Source organism: Anabrus simplex, chromosome 7 (assembly GCF_040414725.1).
Source record: "Anabrus simplex isolate iqAnaSimp1 chromosome 7, ASM4041472v1, whole genome shotgun sequence".
Lineage (NCBI taxonomy): Eukaryota > Metazoa > Arthropoda > Insecta > Orthoptera > Tettigoniidae > Anabrus > Anabrus simplex.
The window spans coordinates 237,640,938-237,663,875 of NC_090271.1; the positions used below are offsets into that span (position 1 = coordinate 237,640,938).

The 22,938-nt window shown below is 40.7% G+C and overlaps 1 protein-coding gene across 3 annotated transcripts in view; it reads right to left on the reverse strand.

Annotated features, from left to right (window-relative positions):
• LOC136877515 (anoctamin-7) overlaps positions 1-22,938 on the reverse strand; it is an 865,825-nt gene that overhangs the window by 89,173 nt on the left and 753,714 nt on the right. For all 3 annotated transcript variants that reach the window (XM_067151627.2, XM_067151626.2, XM_067151629.2), the window contains one exon: positions 5,878-6,171. In XM_067151627.2, the coding sequence (XP_067007728.2) occupies positions 5,878-6,171 (294 nt within the window). The remainder of the gene's footprint in view (positions 1-5,877; positions 6,172-22,938) is intronic.

Consider the following 22,938-nt stretch of genomic DNA (forward strand, 5'->3'; position numbering starts at 1 on the left):
GATGATAGCCTCTCATGTGTCGTAATGCTTCCCGTGAAGGGGATATTGCACTTTTCAGTGATCATTACCGGGTGGAACAAAACTCTGTAATAAGGAGTACTTCCATTGCCAGTCATATTTTTGTTGTTCCATAAACATGAGTATATTAACCAATAACGCGTGTACTGTGCAGTGCATTTCTAATTTTGTGTCCTCATAATATATAAGCATAATTTTGCACACACAGAAATAATAATAATAATAATAATAATAATAATAATAATAATAATAATGTGTACGCAGGAGACGATTGAAATTCTATGGCCACATCTGTAGGATGGACGACACTAGATATGCAAAAAGATTGCTTGGTATAATTAATTCAAAGAAGGTCAAAAGCTGGTTTGAGGAAATAAAGCAGGACTTAAAAGAAATGAACATCACAGAAGATGTCATCAGGGATCGCAAGGCTTTTGGGAATCTGGTTGCAAAGCACATGTTCACGGAAAAGGCTAAAAGAACCACAGGGAAGCAATGGACGGAAGAACGCAAGAAACAGCATAGCGAGTTCATGAAGAGATTTTGGGAGGAGAAGAAAGGAAAACCATCATCAAGCTAACAAGTTCCAACGCGCTCTGTAAACGGGCATAACGAAGAAAGAAGAATAACGTGTAATGTGTAACTGGGAACGTTAAAATTCTATGCCTAAACTTTATTAGTTACTGCTAATTCTTACACATCACACAGACACAGAAGTAGATCAGTGTGTGCACTCTACTCTGTCATACTGGTTGTTCGCTCGTCTGCTTATAAACTAACACAATGATGTAAGCTACACAGTACTTTGTACACACTGTTCCACACTACTGCCACTTACGCCCTACGGCAGTTCCACAATTATACTCTCTGTACACCATCGCAGCCACTTTGTTCACAGCTTGTGCACAACCCAGTTTCTCACATCTGTACACAGTACACTGTCCGTACATTCACAGCAGTCTTCGTTCACTGTGCCTTGCAGATCCTTTGTCAAACTCTTGCGCGCTGCACAAAGGACACAAAGTTCACTTCACAGCAGGTGGACAAGAGAGACTCAACTCCTCAAGGACAGGCATAACAGAACGATAGAGACTGACTGCACTCATCTGTTCACACTGACTCCACTCTGAATGAGAACACGCTGGAGCTCTTCTGGATCACCTTATATAGGGAGGCCGACCCCTCGAGATACTTTCCGAAAAAAGTGTCTAGAGTCTTCTCGATTCAGAATGACCCGAGTTCACTTTCCAAATCTTTCTCGCGCCTTCGGGATGCCTTCAGAGAGATGACAGAGTGGGGGCGGAGATGGACTGGCCTTGTACGTTTGGCTAGTTCTGAATAGCGTGGCTGCTCGGCAATCACTTCTGGGTAGTAACGTCGGTGGTTCCCAAGGCGGAGGCAACCCATCTTGCTCTTCCGCAATTTCTTACAAGAAAATGGTGGACATCGTCACAATACTACTACTACTACTAAGTTTACTACTACTACTAATAATAATAAGGGGATATTGCCGGTCCCAAACCCGGGGCCTTATCTTGCAAGTGATGGGGAAGGAGGAGGGGGAGGAGTAACAACCTCGTAAAAAATCTGGGTCCATCTGGCTCCGGATGGTAGCACCCAGTAAGGGCCCCTGCCTAGGGTTACAGGTGAAACCTGGTCAACGGTCTCGAAGGCGAATGAGGAATTTAATGTCCCAACGGCGGAGAGAGCGGATGAACCTAGTGGAGTAAAGCACGAATAAAAAATCATTTCGGACTAACAATCCGATCTTATCTTGGAATTAATTTCCTACCTTGTACAATGTACAATTTCAATTGCAGAATGGAAAATCCGCTGAATGAAAGCACTACCCCAGGTGGTAGCTCGGAAGAGAAATCCACCATTGCGTTATGCAATGCATCGGGACCTAGGGTTCTGGGGAGTCCCAACATCTGCAATAAGGGTTGAGTCGGAGCATCCTTGGAGTCCTTTCAGACTTACATTTAACAAGAAATTCTTTGCATGCACTCTTAATGTAAATTCCTTGCTAAAAACCGGCAAACAGACAGAACTGGAACTTTTCTTAGATAGACATGAAATCCAGATCTTAGCAGCTCAAGAGACACGGTTTATGAATGAGAATGTAACAGAAACAAAAGATTATAGAATCTTTAAAGGTAAACCAGCAATCAAAATTATGAAAAGATTGCCACTACTAGGTACCGCCTTTTATGTCCATAAAGCAATAGTTGATAATGTTATGGAGTTCAAATCTAGTTCAGAAAGGTTCTCTCTTCTCACACTTAAATTCAAGAACAAAAAGTATACATTTGTTAACTGTCATGCACCAATAAATGAAGATAATAGGAAGAACCCAAGTAAAACTGAAGAATTCTGGAGTCTTCTAGATGATGAAATATCAAAAATTCCAACATCAAATGTTATTCTACTAGGCGATTTTGATACACAGATAGGCAAAGAAAAAGTTTTCAGCAAAACAGTAGGGGCATATCCGGCACACAAAATAACAAACAAAAATGGCATGAGACTAAATCTCTGAATCCTTTCATCTAAAATTAATGTCGACCTTCTTGAAGAAACTTCCAAGAAAGGCTAAAACATGGGTGTCCCCATACCCGATGTTAGGTGAGTTTCAATTGGACCATGTAGCTATTTCTCAAAAAATATTAAGGAAATTATGAATATTAAAGTAATAATAAGTGGGGAGTTTGACTCAGATCACTACCTCTCTAAAATTAGGCTAAGGCTTCTACCTCGCAGAAATCAAAGAAGGCCGAGAAAATGAATGAAATACAACGTAGATAGGCTCAACATTACACAAGTAACTATAGAAAACTTTCAGGAAGAAATTAAAATAACTCAGCATGGCAAATGGCCAGAATTATCTAAACAGATTAATAGAGCAGCAAAGAAAGTATTTGGATCAGTTAAAACTAAAAAGAAAGTATGGTGGAATAACGTATGTAAGGAACCACTAATAGAAAGAACGAAAAAGTGGAAAAAAAGGGAAATGTTCCGGAAAGAATGAACACTATGAGCTATTTGAACTACCAAGAAAAGAAACAACGAGAATAATAAGGCAGGTTACAAGATCTTTTGAAAAATCGCAGCTAATAGAAAGTAAGAAACAACTCCCAAAATTTCTATCAGACCTTTAAGAACAGACTGAAAGGTTATCAATCCCCGAGTATTTGCTGCAGAGATGCAAATGGTAAAATTGGCCGTAACAATGCCGAAAATTGTGAGATTCTGGCAAAACACTTCGAATGCTGAACTGCCCTGAGCCAAATCATAAATTAAAATTTTCATAAATTCACGAAAATCTAGAAGCTGATTCACCTCCAACAGCGGAAGAAATTAAGGAAGTATTAAGAAATCTTAAAAATAACAAAGCTAGTGGGAAATACTCCATAACAGCTGAACTTTTAAAATGGGCTGAACCAATATTATAGAAGATCTACAAATAATCTTTAAAGAAATTTGGGAAACAGAAAAGATCCCAGAGGATTGGAAAGTGGCTCTAATACACCCGTTACACAAGAAGGGTTACAAGCAAGATGTCAACAACTACAGAGGTATATTTTTCTTGCCAATCGCTTACAAGATATTCTCAACATTACTACTAAACAGAGTGAAATCGACACTGGACCGTCAATTGGGTGAATATCAACGTGGATTTAGAGAGGGAAGATCTTGCTCCGAACATATTTTCAACCCGAAATCCATAATTCAACACAGATTAATAAACTCCAAAGACATAGTTGTAACATATATTGACTTTAAAAAAGTTTTTGACTCTGTTGATAGGTAAACCCTAGATAAAGTAATCTGTGAATTTGGAGTTAAAACTAAATTGGCAAACCTAATTCGTGAAACCCTTACAGACACTATCTCGAAAGTAAAATTTATGGGTGAAATATCTCGACGTTTCAAAATAAATACAGGTGTCAGGCAAGGCGATGGTTTATCTCCACTCCTTTTCAATTGTGTCATGGAAAAAATTGTAAGAATTTGGAATGAAAAACTGAAAGAATCCAAAATATTGCCACTCGTTCTGGGGAAAAAGAACAAAGGTGTTGCAATAAATTGCCTGGTATTTGCAGATGACTTTGCCATACTTTCAGAAAGCCTTACAGATGCAGAAATGCAAGAAATCAACCACCACCTGGATTCAAGAAGTCAAGAAAAACCTGGAAAGGAACAACATACGAGAAGAAGAATTATTGGAAAGAAAGATTTTTAGGAAGAAAGTCTTACAAATGGAAGGATTCCAAGGGAAGAAGGAAAAGAAAACAGGCACAAAGTGGACTTAAGACAGGAAAAAGAAGCACAGTGAAACAATGAAATAATACTGGAAGGAAAGGAAAGAAGTGAAAGAACTAAGGAGGAAGAATTGAAATTGTAACGTGGTCCTTAGAAGGCCGGAACACAAGAAGAAGAAGAAGAAGAAGAAGAAGAAGAAGGGACAGGAATAAAATTGACGCAATGTAGGATACCTGCACGTCAATTTTGACGTTTCGTTTTACTCTACCAGATGGCGGAGGTAAGCAGACCTGAGGATTTGAATTAGTCGTGTCGGGCAAACACCAAGTGTGTCACCAGAAATCTTTTACATACGCACGTCGTGCAACATTGAGTGTCTAGTAGATTTTTCTCAACCCTTCAAAACTTCGAATAACTCTGCCGGGGTTGAGGTTTACTCATCGACAGGAGTGTCATGAGGGATAAAGTGCCGACACTTTTTCCTGACTACGGATTGATGTTTTGTCCCAAAATATCGCTGTAATAGGTTGCATTGACTTGTCTAACTGAGGTACAGCCCGTGCAGATGTCATACACCACAGTAAACGGCACCTTCGTATCAACACCTTGTGCAAGGAACAGTTTCGTTGGCTGAGGTTATCTAGAATGCCTCCCTGTCTTGGATTACCGCTTCAAGAGTGACTCGTAACGAGCGAGTCCAAGTTTCGTACTTCATGGCTAACCTTCCAATGAAATCTTCCCTTTCCCTACAGTAACAGTTTATCGTCCTTAGCATGCGCATAGCTGTTTAATCAATCAATCAATCAATCAATCAATCAATCAATCAATCAATCAATCAATCAATCAATCAATCAATCAATCAATCAATCAATCAATCAATCAATCAATCAATCAATCAATCAATCAATCAATCAATCACGTTAACGAGGTTGTAAAGAAGGGTTGCAGATCCCTTCACATAGTTATAAGGGTATTTAGGGGTTGTAGTAAGGATGTAAAGAAGACCCCCCAATTAGAGTATGGTCCAATTATATGAGACCCAAACCAGGACAGTGGATAAACAGTAGTTCAAAATGTCAAAGTCTACAAAATATTGTCAACTTTCTAATCGACTTCAGGACAGCTTGTATTGAATCGTGGAAGTCTTTCAGGTTTCCAAGGTAGGTGGGTTCTCGAATGGGTCTCATCCATTCATACGAGACGTCTTCTAATTATTCTCAAAATACAGCAGTATTATTAATTTCAGCAGTATTATTAATTTCACGACGTAAGAACCCTGCCCTCATACCGCTACTGTAGAGTGAAAAGTACCGTACTGTTAGGGAAAAACTTTCCAACTGTTGCCATGTTTACTTTTGGACTGTCCCTCTCAAGTGGCTCCTCCTGCACACTCTAGGGCACTAAAGAAGAAACTGAAGGCTTTTATAACACGACATTGTTCACAGATGCAAGACAAATTTCTTTGTACGTCCCTTCGCCATTTGTTGCCGCGCGCCGGTCAGGCAGGGTTCCTTCGTCGTGAAAGGAAGATTACCACAGTCTCCCAGGGCTTCTTTGAGTTCTGTATGTCCTGCAGAGTCATGTAAAGTACCTTACCTCTTCCATGTCTAATCCCGCTCTCCGTAGGTTGGCCATGAACCTCTGCCTCCAGAGCTCGCGCTTGTTGGATCTCTTGTCTCCACTGGAGCAGATGGCAAGGGCGGTCTCGGTGGAGCCGACAGAGGATGATCTGCCACTTGCCAGACTGCTCGCCCGTGCGTTCGCCGACTCCTCGTACACCAGCACGAAGTCGATCTTCCTGTGGCCGTCCCGAAAACAGGTGCTGGGTTGAGGCGCACAGTCTGGTGGGGACCCTCGCATCGTGAGTCCTTGGTCCGAGTCCTCGTCATCCTAACACAGTGTCAGAAAAGCATATTTCACCAGAATAAAATCACAAGTTTCAATTTTGCTGGAATGCAAGATACATACATTACACATCGTTTATACAATATCCCTGAATATTCTCTTTCTCCTTTAATAATAAATACGTAACTTTTAAATCATTACTTAATCAGTTATATGTTATTAAATATATTTTTATATGGACTAAATATATGTCTGTCTTAGATATGGACGACCTTGTGTTAATATCTGTTTTCACCTTTGTGTGTAGGGGGTATAAAGTACATCTTTGGTATCCCATGCCTGTTTTTAAAAGGGGTAGGCTACTTTCAGGCGCTCTCAACCTTGAAACATGGGTTGGCGACCATATGGCCCATGGCTGAATATAGTATTACATGCTCATGTAGCTGTCAACACTCTGTAGCCTCCTCCGGTATTTTCTGGAAGAGATGAGTCGATCAGGTTGGAAAGATCCCGGCGGACTTAAGGGTATGTGACGGCCTTTGCTTCTATTGTACTTTTCATCCGATGTCTCCGTGAATTTTGTGAAGGGGAAAACTAGAACGTTCCTATTCCTGTCTCACCTAGAACTGTGTGTTGTGATGTGACGATATCTTGTCTAGTGATGACCTGTTTGTTCAGTAGTGGCTCACTGTGTGGAGCAATCATCGCTCTTGTCTGAAGTCGAGTCAAGTGCCTTGTGGTAGCCAGAACCTGACTGATTGCAGCTGCTGTGGTACGTGAGATATGTAAGTTGAAATATTTCAGTCAAGATTACGGATGGATCTCCTGTTCCAGGTAAAGACGTGCAGCCGGTCTCACTGTGAGGACAATAGACTTAATTACTAAAGTGTTAAGTATTTATTCTGTGTGCACTGATAGGGTGATCCTCGATTACATTCGTTCAATAAAACATCTGGGGTAGCCATTGATTCAACTTGCATCTCTCTCTCTCTCTCTCTCTCTCTCTCTCTCTCTCTCCAGTCGTTCCACTCATGACTGAGTATCGTGACCCAAGGACTTTGTTGTTTCTCTTATAAGCTGATACCATTCTGTACGTACTTGCGTTTTCCGGACAGTAACTCTCCATGGCAAGTCCATGATCTCTCTTACTTGATCAACCCATCTTTTTGCGACCCGTCCTCGTGTCCTTGGGCCAGAAACTTTTCCTTGGTCAATTAATTTTCCAGGTTGTCATTCTCTCTTCTCATAATGTAACCAAAGAATTGCAGGATTCTCTGGTACACAACTTGGCATAAACTTTCTTGTATTCCAATTTCCCGGATGACAGAATCATTTGTTCGCCTGGCTATCCACGGTATTCGCAACATCCTTCTCCAACACCACATTTCAAAGGCGTATTCTTACGTTAATCTTTCATGTTTGATCTTCCTTGATCAACTCTCATTCTCATCTCACCCAGACGGTATTAGACTTGTGAGGTCTAATTAGTAATTAATTTTCACGCCCTTCTTTCCTTTACTCGACATATTAATTCTTCGAAGGGTAGGATCCCTGCGTGTTTCTATTTCAGTAAGAGTTAAAAAGGGACGATTATCCCTCAAAACAAACATCGCCACCATCACCGTGCACCATTTCGCTTCAGTAGCCTATAATATTTCCAAGTGTTTTTATCTTTTAAAAGTTGATGTAAGTCACATCGGCACATATAGATATTATGGTGAAACTAGGAAAAGAAAAGGCCTAGGAGTGTGAAGGAAACAGTCGTGGCCTTAATTAAGGTCACGTAGCTAACAGCTTGAATTCATAAGATAGTGGGTTCGAACCCCACTATCTGTGGTTTCCCATTTTCAAATCACAAGAAAGGAAAACAGGTTAACGTTCGAGCGTAGATGTTAGCCAACGCTGAGGATGAAGGGAAAGTACTGTAAGCGCGACAACGTGTTCGTCTTCCAGCACGTGTGGCCTGTGACGTTACGCACTCAGAGGTCACTCCCAACACCATTTCTCGGGAACAGATTACGATGTTTCTATGGTTAAATATTCTGGTTATACTGGCTTCTAATCAACGAAAACAATTGAAGAATTGAAATAAAGAAGGCTCTAAGTGCGAAAATAATAGTTTTGAGGAAAATGAGTTTAAAGTATAGAAGGCACTGGCTTGGAGCATAGAGCATGCCATCTGTTGATAGATATTGTTACTAAACCGTCATTTGTGGCAGTTCGAACATTTTATACATTTTGGCGTGTAGATTCTATTTCACACAATAGCTCAAAATGTGTCATTTTGGCACTTAGAGCCTTATTTATTTCAGGTCATCAATTTACTGTCATTTCATTGTGAAGAAATTTGGATCATGTAATCTCGCCCCAATACGTATGGCAAGTAAGTGATCGATCAGCGCTGACAATAACGCCAACTGATACGCAATTGACCCTATAAAAATGCTATTGGTTCGGGGCGTCGACTCATGTGCATGAAATGTATTGTGAATTTTTACAACTTATGATAAGTGAATATTTCTTATACTTGTTTATCGTTTACCCTGGAGAGTTCATTTTTGTTGCCATCTGTTGGCGGTGTATGGTTCACTTAAGTATGATATTTTTGTTCTTTTCTTTCCATAATGGTCCTGTAAGCCATGTGTCACGTTGTGTCTTGTGCTTGGGCATTAGTTTGAAGTAGGCATATTTCAGTCAAAAGTACACCAAGCACGGTAAATACAGTATTTTAAAGCTGTTTGTGAAAGTTATGTTTATTGTAGGTGTCAGTCGCATTAATATTTAATATTAGGCTACACTTCCTTACAGACAACTTTCAAAGGTTACCTTTCAGCTATTAATCCCGATATGATGCGTTCATTTGAAAAAAAAAAATACTTGTGTCTTACATTATAATAAATAATTAACATTAAACAATTAGCATTATTCACAGGGATGTAATACTTGCAAAAATATGATCATAATGATCATAATCGTAGGTCCTTTTGGTTAAGGATTTCCGTCGTAATTACCCATTTACTGTATGCCCACGGTTTTTTTTTTTTTTTTTTTTTGCTAGTGGCTTTACGTTGCACCGACCTTAGCCTACAAGGAATACAAAGCCTGCCCAGTAGCCACTCATAGCTGTCCGCCCTGTGGATGCTATATTTGCCGCTAGAGGCGCTGCAATTCAACCTCACATGAACACCTCGGTTGGCGGTATTTCTACACGTTGTATGCTTACTGGTGACGTTTACTACGAAAGTTGAATGTTAATACTGATAGAAATAATGAAACTCAATAATGATTTTGTTTTGTCCCAATCCTTGGCTGAATGGTCAGCGTTGAGGCCTTCGGTTCAGAAGGTCCCGGATTCGATTGCCGGCCGGATGGGTGATTATAATCACGTCTAATTAATTCTTCTGGCTCGGGGACTGGTGTTTGTGTTTCTTGATATAGTGATTACTAGACCCCGGATTTTTAGGTACTAAAATGTTATTTTAGCTGCCTAAAACAGACTCTCAAATAGGCTCTACAATATTTTTAGACAGCTGCAGTTTTACGTATCTTAATATGCATTATTTAAAACACCGTGTTGATTTTGCTAAATTGATAATAAATCGTTATGGGGAAATATAAAACAAGTTTCACTCACCACTTGCTGCAAACGTCACAGAATATAATTTTACCATCCGATGTGAAATGGGTAAACTCTTGTAAATTGAGGATGAATTGGAACCTGACACTTTCGGCTTAATTCACACACTAACCAAATGGGAATCAAGGTATTGTTAAAATACGTCAATCATAGTACACTGGTGTACTGCTGCGTTCCGTTTTGTGAACAAGGCGCTAGAAATAAAGTTCTTGGAACTAGTTTCCATGAATTCCCTTTCTAAGAGCCAACTAGGGAATTATGGATTAAAGCAATAGGCCTAAGCAGACAAGGTATGGTACAGTAAATACACAGACCATGTGACGGCAAAAATTAGGTTACTTATTATTATTGCTCCTGTTCTGATGATAATAATTTCCTTATTCTGTTGTGTAAATGGTACCAAGGATAAGTTATGGAACCCTTCTGACCGCTCTGTCGAGTGCTGCAATGGCATATATTGGAGGGTATTTTGTAAGAGTTGTCAAAGACCAAATGCCATGTGAAGATTGTGTTGAAAAAATTAGTAGTATCCAGAGTCCATCTCCACTAACGTCATTAATAAAAATCAAAAACAGAGGTGGTCTCACGTCTCAGGTATCCAGAGCCAAGTTTTGTTTCACTGCTGATGAAACTGGGGCAAGTAAGGGACGAAATGTTATCGGTAACTCTGGGCAGTCCAAAAATAGCACAAACATTAACCGAAATACTGTTGCCACGTGTTGCTAAAAGTCCTATTCTACAGTGTGGGATAAGTGATCATCCTGAGGAACAAAGCAGAATAATATTGCAGAAGTTTCTGCATCCCTCTGTCACTAACTACGCGAATGGCATGGTAGATGAGTATCGCCGAGAATACTTCTCGAGAAGAAAAACAATTTATGAGAAGAAAATATCAAGGAAAATAGTTAAAGTTCCTTTTCACTGAAAATCTACGATGCGGTAGTAAAAATATCTAGTGCAGACCTTATATCCTTTTAAATGCTAGACAAATTTCGACAGTTATGTGTGCCATCTGAAATGAAAATACACAGCTGAATTGAACTCCTAGGGGTAAAAGGTGAACATTTATTATTTTCTGCTCAGTAACGTATATAATACACAGGAAGTATAGTGTAGAGATAAGTTTGTGCTGGTTTTAACTGCCGTTAGCAATACTATTGCGCTGCAGTGGTCAAGGCGCGCACTACCAGGCGGACACTGTTTCTGAAGAGAGCACTGCGAATGAGCAGGCTTTGTATTCCTTGTAGGCTAAGCACCGACACAGATAGGTCTTATGGCGACGATGGGAGAGGAAATGCCTAGGAGTTGGAAGGAAGCGGCCGTGGCCTTAATTAAGGTACAGCCCCAGCGTTTGCCTTGTGTGAAAATGGGAAACCACGGAAAACCATCTTCAGGGCTGCCGACAGTGGGATTCGAACCCACTACCTCCCGGATGCAAGCTCACAGCCACGCGCCTCTAACCGCACGACCAACTCACCCGGTCCTTCTGAAATATCGTGCTACTCCTCTAGATTGTGGAAAATCACCAGCCGAATTGTACCTGAACAGACCATTACGGGTCGAACTAGACGGTATTCGACCAATCAAACACGAAAGAAATCAAGAAGAGACTCGTGAAGCCCGCAATCTAAGCGTGGGAGACAGAGTCCAAGTGAAATTCTATGAAGGGAAATAAAATGTCATGGAAGTATGGAGTAGTCATTTGAAAGTTTGGTCATTTACACTACCAGATTCCGCTAGACGATGATTATAACATCAAAAGACATATTGACCAATTACTTAGGACAAATGTCCCCAAAGAAGACGCAAACATTTACTGATCAGAAACTAACCTTCAATCAATCAATCAATCAATCAATCAATCAATCAATCAATCAATCAATCAATCAATCAATCAATCAATCAATCAATCAATCAATCAATCAATCAATCAATCAATCAATCAATCAATCAATCAATCAATCAATCAATCAATCAATCAATCAATCAATCAATCAATCAATCAATCAATCAATCAATCAATCAAGCAATCAAGCAATCAAGCAATCAAGCAATCAATCAAGCAATCAAGCAATCAATCCAAAATCTGCATTTAGGACAGTCGCCCAGGTGGCAGATTCCCTATCTGTTGTTTTCCTAGCGTTTTCTTAAATGATTTCAAAGAAATTGGGAATTTATTTAACATCTCCCTTGGTAAGTTATTCAATCCCTAACTCTCCTTCCTATAAACGAATATTCGCCCCCAATATGTCCTCTTGAATTCCAATTTTATCTCACTCAATTTTATTTGTCTACTAATTTCATTCTACGTCATCTCTCGAATGACTGCTCGGAACATACCACCTAGTCGAGCTGCAGATGTCCTCCTTTCTCCCAAGTCTTCCCAGCCCAAATTTCGCAACATTTTTGTGACGCTACTCTTTTGTCGGAAATCACCCAGAACAAATCGAGCTGCTTTTCTTTGGATTTTTCTAGTTCTTGACTCATATAATCCTGGTGAGGGACCCATAAACTGGAACCATACTCTAGTTGGGGTCTTACCAGAGACTTTACATCTTTACTACAACCCCTAAACACTCTCATAACCATGTGCAAAGATCTGTACCCTTTATTTATAATCCCATTTACATGATTACCCCAATGAAGATCTTTCCCAACATTAACACCAGGGTACTTTCTATGATCCCCATAAGGAACTTTCACCCCATCAACGCAGTAATTAAAACTGAGGGGACTTTTCATATTTGTGAAACTCACAACTTGACTTAACCCCATTTATAAACATACTATTGCCTACTATCCATCTCACATCATCGAGGTCATTTTGCAGTTGCTCACAAGCTTGTAACTTATTTATTATTCTATACATCCGCAGGAAGTCTTATCTTTGATTCCTCTTCTTTACTCATATCATTTATGTATGTGTGTTAAACAACTGTATTAGGATTTTTTATTAGTAAGTTCGTGGCAACACCTAGCTAGGGCGCATTCCACCATAAGAGTGGGTCCAGAGCGCAGCACCAAACTAGGAGGGGCAACGAGGTTCTATGACGCGTGCTAAGCGACTAATAACAGCACAATCTTAATTCCTTCCTAGGATTTTGATAGATCATCGGGGTAAACAAGTGTCATGTTCGTGTACAGTATACACGTTCCAGATCCACTCTTTCTATTCCAGATTATGGAATTCCCTGCCAGCTCAGGTCAGAGAAACTAGCTCTTTACAAACGTTTAAGGTCACCTGCCGAGACTACCTGCTGAGGACAGCTAACTGAATGGTTGAAGTATGAATGTGTGCGCGCCTGAGGATAAGTCATTAAGAGTTCTTACTTTTAATTAGTTTTATTATTAACTTAGTAATGTATTTAAAATTGCTCTCAATTCTATTAATTTTTTTGTTTGGTTTTAACTATTTTAAATATCTCATAACTTTATGTGTGGTTTTGATTAGTATGTGGTTAAGTGGAAGAGAGGGCCTCGAGCCCTAACTTCGCCACTGAAAAAAGGCATTAATAAATAAATAAATAAATAATATGTACATCCAGTTTGGAATCGTAAATCGGTAAAACATATCAGCATTGTATTTATGATCGTGTGTACATGTATCATCTCCACACAGTAACTTTATCGACGTCAGAAAACAGACGAAAGAACGTTATCTTAACAACAATAATTGGTGCTGCCATTTACCGCTCTTGATAACTTGGAGTCTACGAAGATATCTACGCTACATCTCTGAAATAGTAAATTGAAGAGGCAGGATATTATGTAGACGTCAATAATTATTGCATTAGAAGCAGACCAGATCATGAAAGGCGTCTTATAGTTCCACCCTTATTTAATCCTGCGACATAGAACTATATAAACAAATTCTAGATGGTTTATGAAGATCTGTAAACACTGTCGAGGACTGGTACAGTAACTTACGAAGAGTGATTATTTCTCACCACATTTCAGTATGGGATTTAACGTGCCCACGGAGAATGGCCATAGAGACATTATTTAGTTTATTTTCCGGATTGAACAGTGTTGTTTTCTATACATTACGTACAGTTTGCCGACGTTTCGAATACATTGCAGTATTCTTTGTCAAGGCGACTGAATAATACCCCAACGCGACCCGAGGTAATCAGTCTCCCAGGAAGCAATCACAGAACAGAAAGCAACACGGTTCAACCAGGAAAATAAACTAAATACTTCTATACACTGTGGAAGCTTCACCTGTAAGGCCATAGAGACGATGGCATCACTGGCAGGGCAGAGGAGACAAACATCCTATCATGGAAATTTAGGCCCATACCATGAACTTGCAACAAGTGGAAAGAATAGTCAGAAACTACAAGGAAAATCACAAAATACGTACGGTACTTACTTCGGAGGGTTATCAAAGACTGAAGCAGTGTTCCAGATGTCTGAAGATTACAACTGAAGAGAGTGTCATGAAGAAAACTGCTTAATAAATTCACCGAAAATTTGTGGACCATATACAGATATTTTTAAAGATTTTACCCAATTTTTGTAGACATGAGAATGAGCTAATTGTTGTGCCGCCATATTGGTTTCATACGGTAAAGTACGTTTATTAGGCCTAATTATCATCATCTTATATTTTTTTAAATATTTTGCATTGAACGTCATAGGCTGCATCAGCTTGTGGATTGACAGTGAAGTGAAGTGGTAACAATTGACCCAACTTTATAATACTAAGTAGAATCGTAGTATAGTTACTTTATTAGTTCGTAAGGGCAGTTTTGCATTTTCGTTAGCGCGTAGAATAACACCCACAGTATCGCCTGCCTGTCGTAAGGGTGACTAAAAGGGCCTCTGAGACACCTCAACTTTAGAGCGTGGGTTACAACCATCGGACCGTTAGCTGAGTCCTGGCATTGCTTTCATTTACTTATGCCAGAAACCTCACTTTCACCTATACTATCTGACCTCCCTTGGTCACCTCTTATTCTTTTCAGACCCCGGCGGCTTCAGTTTCCCGAGGCGTAGGGAGTTTTTCCAATTTCACGCACTTTGCGGCCCTTGTCTGTCTTTGGCCGATATCTTCATTTTTCGAAGTGTCGTATTCCTTCCATTATTTCTCTGATTAATATTAATAGAGGATGGTTGCCCAGTTGCACTTCCTCCTCCTCCACCACCACCACAACGGTTATCTCCAATCCCACCTACGAAATGTGTAATCAACGAACTACTGAGATAACCTGCTGAAATCCGACGCCGATGCTGGAGATAAATACAATACGAAGTTGAGTCTAACGTGACTACCTCCTCCTGGCGATCTCGGTAAGGAAGAATTCTCGATTGTGCGTATATTAAGGTTATATTTTTCTCAAGAAAGCTCACTAATCCCTAAGCACATCTGCATTACATCATTTCCGATATAAATAATTCAGAGGAATTCCTCTATCATCAGAATATGATGATGATGATGATGATGATTGTCGTTTAAAGGGGCCTAACACCTGGGTTATCGGCCCCTAATGGTACGAAGTGAGACGAAATGCAATGACAATTTAAAAGTCCAAAATTCATCCACTGAAAAGAATTGAAAACATGGCGATGAAGAATGAATGGATGAATATGAATTAAAAATAATCAGTGGATCCAACTGACTACCTGTCTGTTAGGTCATCCGACCAGAGGCTGGTTGGATCCTCAAATAGCACCACCAAAGGCTATGCAGTTATATGGAAACCACAAAAACCAATGGCAGAACCCAAATGAGGCGTACTAGGCAAGATGAGGAGTGAGGTAGTTTGCCATTGCTTTCCTCACTGGACCAGAAGGTGCTGCTGCAGCACGACTGACCCTATGAGCAACACCTTTCATAACACTAAGACACTATTTGTGCTCCGAATGTCATTACTCATCACCACTCATACCCCAGCAGCTTTCATATTATCACAGCCATGGATGAGACTGGGAGCGGTAGAAGCTACACTTTGCTCTGGCCTGTGCCAAGAGACGGATAAAAAAGAAATACTGCATCCCTCAAGAAATGGCAACAGGCCACTATACTGAAACGAAAAAAAATAACTCCAAAATGGAGCCACTGACGAAGTCAAAAAGACGACGATGAGCAAAGATTATGAACTTTAAACTATCAGTGCATCCGACCCGCAACGTCTCACCTTCCCAGAAACTATACTGAAAAATTAGTACTACGGATCAAACGACTGCTTCCAAAGCATAATACTGAATCGATGATGATTTTTGTTTAAAGGGGGTCCAAATGCCAGGTCAACAGACCCTCATAATGGTACTTATCGCTAGTATTTTTTTGCTAGGGGCTTTACGTCGCACCGACACAGATAGGTCTTATGGCGACGATGGGATAGGAAAGGCCTAGGAGTTGGAAGGAAGCGGCCGTGGCCTTAAGGTATAGCCCCAGCATTTGCCTGGTGTGAACATGGGAAACCACGGAAAACCATCTTCAGGGCTGCCGATAGTGGGATTCGAACCTACTATCTCCCGGATGTAAGCTCACAGCCGCGCGCCTCTACGCGCACGGCCAACTCGCCCGGTCTTATCGCTAGTAAAGTAGAACCATGGTATTTCTCATGTTGCGATACTAATCAAAAGCAGAGCAGACTCACGATATTCCACACGTTATGGTACTACTCACAAGTATTTTACGTCGCACAGGAAACGCAGACCTACGGCGTTGCTCATATAATGGCGCCACTCATAGGCAACGCAAACCCATGGTGTTCCTCACATAGGTGTACTAATCACAGGCAACGAAAGCCTGTGGTGTCGCTTATATCGTGCTACTAATCACAGGTAACGTAAGCCCGTGGTGTTCCGCATATAGTGGTACTAATCACAGATACTGTAAACCCACAGTGAACCATTCTCTGTTGCTACTAATCACAAACCTATCGTGTACCTAACATAGTGGTACTACTCGCAAGTGTAGGCGCCCCATGGTGTTCCCCACGTGATGGTACTAATCTCAAGTAGTTTCATGGTTCTAATTTAATCAACCCTTGGTCACCCCGTTTAGTCGCCTCTTATGACAGGCAGGAGATACCGTGGGTGAATTCTTCATCTGCATCCCCCACCCACAGGGGGTTTCATCAGAACAACGTCCGCCTCCGAAGCGTAACGGTTACCGCCATTATTAGCTGCCGTCCTCTGAGGCCCGCGTTCGATTTCCGGTCCTGCCAGATGTGTAAGCAGAGCTAGTATGTGGTTAAAATGCTACACACAGCTCGCTTCCATTCCCCCTGTGTGTGGGGGCGGTAGAATAAATCCAAGCCTATCATAAGAGGCGACTTAAAGGGGCCCGAGGGGCTTTTAACTTGGGAGCGTGGGTTAGCGACCACGGGGCCCTTATCCGAGTCCTCGCATTGCCTCCACTTGTGTCAGGTTCCTCACTTTCGTCTATCCTATCCGACCTCTCTTTGTCAGATCCTGTTCTTTCTCGAACCCCTCCCACTGCGGGTGGAGGCAGTAGAGTAACACCAACGATATAATTTGTCTGTTGTAATAGCTGACTAAAAGGGACCTCATGAGCTCTAAACTTGGGAGCGTGGGTTGGCGACCACAGGGCCCTTAGCTGAGTCCTGAAATTCCTTTCACCTACCTACTTGTGCCGGCCTCCTCACTGTCGTCTATCCTATCAGACCTCCCTTGGTCAACTCTTGTTCTTTTCTGTACCCGACGGTATCACGTATGAAGGCCTAGGAAGTCTCATTTTCACGCCCTTTGTGGCCTTTTCTTTCTTTAGCCGATACCTTCATTTTTCGAAGTGTCAGATCCCTTCCATTTTCTTCTCTCTGATTAGTGTTATATACAGGATGGTTGCCTAGTTTTAGTTCCTCTTAAAACAATAATCACCACCATCGTTTCCATTGCGGGTCTGTCTGAAATGAGACGAGGGAGCGAGCTCACCAGAATAACCCATTCAGAGAGTGTTTCTTGATCCAAATTACTTGTTCATTCAGCGTGTATAAGGCGTGTGAAGGAACCTAGTGCAGTTCAGAATATTGAATTGATAACTCTGAAAGTGTGCTAGCAGAAATCCATTTTATGGCTCTAAAGGCTATGAACTCCAACTTGGCCATAAATTCGCATAATCCTGCACGGAATCACAATGCGGGCTTTGAGGGAATGTGACCTGAGAATGACTTCAAATAGGATTCGTGTTTATTGTGATCGTGATTCGCTGAGGGTAGAGAGGAATATTTTATTGGAAAGTAAGAATCTGATTATGTCTGATAAAAGCTAGCTTGTGACTTGGATATCGTGACCTCTGGTTTTACATGTAATCCCATACTCAGCCACATATCTTTGTCGGGTTCAGAAACACGGTCCGCTTGGTGGACAGATTGTGACTGTATTGCTCGGTTCTTTTGCGTTAGGGAAAATACTATTATTTATTTTACGTCTCAAATTACTTTCACGGTGTTCCTAGACACAGATGCTTGAATTTTGTTTTCGCCCTGTGGGTGGGAGGGGTAGAATAACAACCACGGTATTCCCTGCCTGTCGTAAGAGGCGACTGAAAGGGGCCCCAGGGGCTCTCGACTTGGGAGCGTGGGTTAGCGACCACGGAGCCCTTACCTGAGTCCTGGCATTGCTTCCACTTGCTTGTACCAGGCTCCTCACTTTCATCTATCCTATCCGACATCCCTTGGGCAACTCTTGTTCTTTTTCGACCCCGACTATATTAGAGCACTCGAAGCCTAGGGAGACTCATTTTCGCGCCCTTCGTGGCCCTTGTGGTGATGATGCTTGTTGTTTAAAGAGGCCTAACATTTAGGTCATCGGCATCTAATGGCACGGAAGGTAATGACAATTTAAAAGTTCAAAATCATCCGGTGACCAGAATAAAAAGTGTGATGTAGAATGAATGGATGAATATGAATTTAAAACAATCAGTGGATTCGACCCAGAAACTATCATAAACAAAAGTGTTAATGACCAAGGGACTGCTTCTAAAGCACAATCCTGAATCGAGGATGCTTGTCTAAAGGGGTCCGAAATCCAGGTCCACGGCCCCTCATAATGGTACTTATCGCTAGTAAAGGAGAACCATGGTATTTCGCATGTTGCGGTAGTTATCAAAAGTACGTTGACTCACGGTGTTCCCCACATTATGGTACTACTCAAGTATTGTGCGTTACACAGGTAACGCAGACCTATGGTGTTTCTCACATCATGGCGCCACTCATAGGCAAGGCAAACCCATGCTGTTCCTCACCTAGGTGTACTAATCACGGGCGCCGGTTTTCCCATGGTGTTCCTCATATAGTGGGTACTAATCACAATCAACGCAGACCCACGGTGTCGCTCATATAGTGGTAATAATCACAGGCAACGCACAGACCCGTGGTGTTTCGCACAATGGTACTAATCACGGGTACTGTCCCCCTGTGAGTGGGGGCGGTAGAATAACACCCACAGTATACCCTGCCTGTCGTAAGAAGCGACTAAAAGGGGCCTCAGGGGCTCTGAACTTTGGAGCTTGGGTTGGCGACCACGGGGCCCTCAGCTGAGTCATGGCATTGCTTCCACTTACTTGTGCCAGGCTCCTAACTTTAATCTACCCTGTCCGACCTCCCTTGGTCAACTCTTGTTCTTTTCCGACCCCGACGCTATTAGGTTTGCGAGGGCTAGGGAGTATTTCATTTTCACGCCCTTCGTGGCCCTCGTCATCCGTTTGCAGGTATCTTCATTTTTGAATTGTTGGATCCCTTCCACTTTTTTCTCCTCCACTTGCCTAGTTGTACTGCCTCTTAAAGCAATAATCACCACCATACCACCAGCCTGGATGCCTTGTCTCGATACGTGCGTACATTAGATTGGCCACCTTCAGCGCTTTATGTAGTGTTCGCAGCTGTTGTGACCAAAGAGTTAGTAAATGATACACTAGAGGTAGCATTGGCGCCACCGTCTACGAGAGAATCACTGTAGCGAGCGGAGCATGTTGAAATCGCAGCTGTTTGGCAAAATGCTCACTCTGCAGTACTCATCAATGTAAATAGGGGACATTTTTCAAACTGTGCGGATATAGATAGGCTAAGATTTAAAATTCTTACATGTAACTGTTCTCAGATACAGTATTCGGTCTCCCACTTCGATGTCCTACCCGCAAACAAGATCATATAAGGCGATTTTACATGGTATAGTTTCATCAGGAAATCGACGCCTGCCTTTTTACGCATATCTGTTGTAACATTTGCACTCAAAATAACCCTCCAGCAACGTGATCAGCTATGTACTGTCGACCGTTTGACTTCACACGTCCTGCTCGAACAGTGTATTAGCTGCCCTGCCACACGCTGCTCCACCGTCAGGTGTGAGAGCTTCAATTTCTTGAAGTTAGATTGCGCTAATTTGATGATGAATACACTGTAGCATTTATTGAGTACGAATCCTGAAATTCGTAAATAATAATAGACTAAAGGAAAAATAGAATAACAATATAAAAAACTGGACGCTGGTACAGATCTTACTCATGCTAGCCACTCAATTTAATACACAACAACGTACGATAAAGTGGTCATACCTGCAAACTATTCGTTATTGGAATCACACATATATATATAGTGATGTGAAGGCATTTAGATATAAGTGGTACTTAGTATATAAGGCTGTCAGAGTTCTTCTCGCAGCACCGACCTCGAACACCATGTAGTGATCGCAAAGCTTTTAAAAAAATCGATGTCATTGAAATATCGTTCTTCAAAATATCGATATAATCGATGTTATCGATATCAATATTATCGCTATTATCCATTATTGTAAGTCTAGTTTTACATTTAACACAATGATTAAAGGATTCATTAGGTTTTTAGTAAGTCTTGACACAGATCAGAAAAGCTAAAAACAATGACGAAGTAACATGACTTTCACTACAATGACATTATATAAACGTTTACAGCCGAAAGATGTTATGATACATAGAAAAACAATATAAATGCAAGGCGTCTAGTAACGAGCTAATAACTTACACCGAAAAACCATATGAAAAAACTACAAACGTATAATTTGTGTACGAAAGTACATCAGGTAATTATCAGAGCTCTATAAAATAATAAACTTTCTTCCCAACTTCTTCAGCACTGCAATTCAATTTGTTGGTGAAAAAACATGGTTGTCTCAATTTCAAATACCTCTTAGGTAAGCCATTTAGAAAAAACAGCTTGGATAACATTTTGCCATTTAATCGGTTTCTCTTTTCCGTGATGGTGTTACCAGCCTCTCTGCTGGGACAGAGGTCGCTATAATGCTCAAGTATTGCCTAGCTAACGTGTAAAGCAATGCATACAAGGTATGCACGATGAATGGGTTTTGATATTATCACTGTATTTACCGAAGTGAATTGAGAAATTAACATTCAAATTTCGTAACTGTAGCATGCAAATATAGAAAAGGTCTGAAAAAGAATCAAATCGTAGCCAAAAGTATTAAATTAGACAGAAATATCGATATATTGGGCACAAAATATCGATATCGACAATACATCGGACCAGACCCTAATGCAGAAAAAAACATGGCGGACATCGGCGTGCCATATGAGAGGTTGAGGGAAAGGTTATGCATGTTTATTCCTAGTCACCTAAAGAAAATATCACAAGTCGAACCTCATGAAATGCAACTCACTAACTCAAAATATGAATAATTAAACACCATAAGTAGCGTTATCACGAATTGTAAGTCTAAATGAAATTTCAGAGGGGAAAAAACGAAGGGAGAATTATTGTATCAACGTAAGGTTGAAACACAGAGTATAAAAATATTTCACATATGAATTTCCGGTCAGCAAATACGATATAGATGTCAACAAAGTACATTATTAACCTTACATGAAATACTATGTAACACCGCCATTAACCACAGCCCATTATGTAAAACACGCAAACAAATTTCCCCAACAAAATTTCAACCCTCCAAAATCCACCTGTATTGCTGAGTTGGTACAAGCGATATTTGTATGATAAACTTGACCGTCTAAAGCACTCGTCACCTTAAAACTCATCAGAATTGATGGCATAATTGTATTTTATATAAAAAAGAACATAATCCTCACGTTAACTCACGGGAAATGGGGTTAGGTTTAGTTTACGCATGTTCACTGTAAAACGTTGACAATTAAGTTACATCATTCTTACACCACCGTTTAAGATTAATTTAGTCTCTAGATCATAAATCTTGGTCATGATTTTCGGGATCTTTCTGGGACTGATTTAATTTTCTTTGTAGTAAGGTACGTTGGCTGATAGGGTAAATGCTAGGATAGGCATCATTAGTTTTAACTTCGGAAGTTTGCGCGGCACTGGAATTAGATCACCACCTTATATAGGTAGGCCCTATATGTCTTCCCTCAGAATACATTTCATTTCAAAAATGATAAAATCATTAATGCACACAACATTATTAGTCCTATGATTCGTTTCGAAGTTTTCCTTACGAATGCTCTTAACCCAATTTTGCCTTAATACTAGGTCTATTGGAAACGGGAACACTGAGCTCTTACATCCAGGCAAACAGCACATTGAACTATAAACATATTGCATAGGTAACTAAAAATAAAGAAAGTACTTTCGGAGAAGAACACGAGAATCAAAATTAACCTAATCACCACCGACATTGTTGGAATAAATAAGCTCTTTGAGAACAAATAGCTTCTTACGGTACTGAAAGATGATCTATAATCTTCTTAAGACCATAAATAAATATCATGTACGATTAATAATATTCAAATTTCCATAAATATTTGGTAACAACACGGCTTACACAAATCAAAACAAACGCATGCTAGCACTCCAGCTGCCGCCATTATGGACAGTTTCGATAGGTCGGTTAAGGTCTGAGATATTGTAGTTGGTCTTGATCGGACCTTAAAATAACGATAATTTCATCTCAGAATATCGATATTTCCGATATATCGATATTCGTTTGCCATCTTTACTACCACGTGTATGCATACGTTTCTTCCGGTTTTTGTGGTAAAGGAAACACGAAATTTTCAAGGTAAATACATTTTTTGTTTATTCAAAATATTGACCATCGGTTTCTGCACACATCACCCATCCTTCAGGTAAGTTATGAATACCATGCCAGAAAAACTGCTTGTCTTTTGTGTTAAACCGTCGAGCCATTTCCCAACTTCCTCGAAATTAGCTGAAATGCTGCTCTGCGAGCGCGTGCCCCAT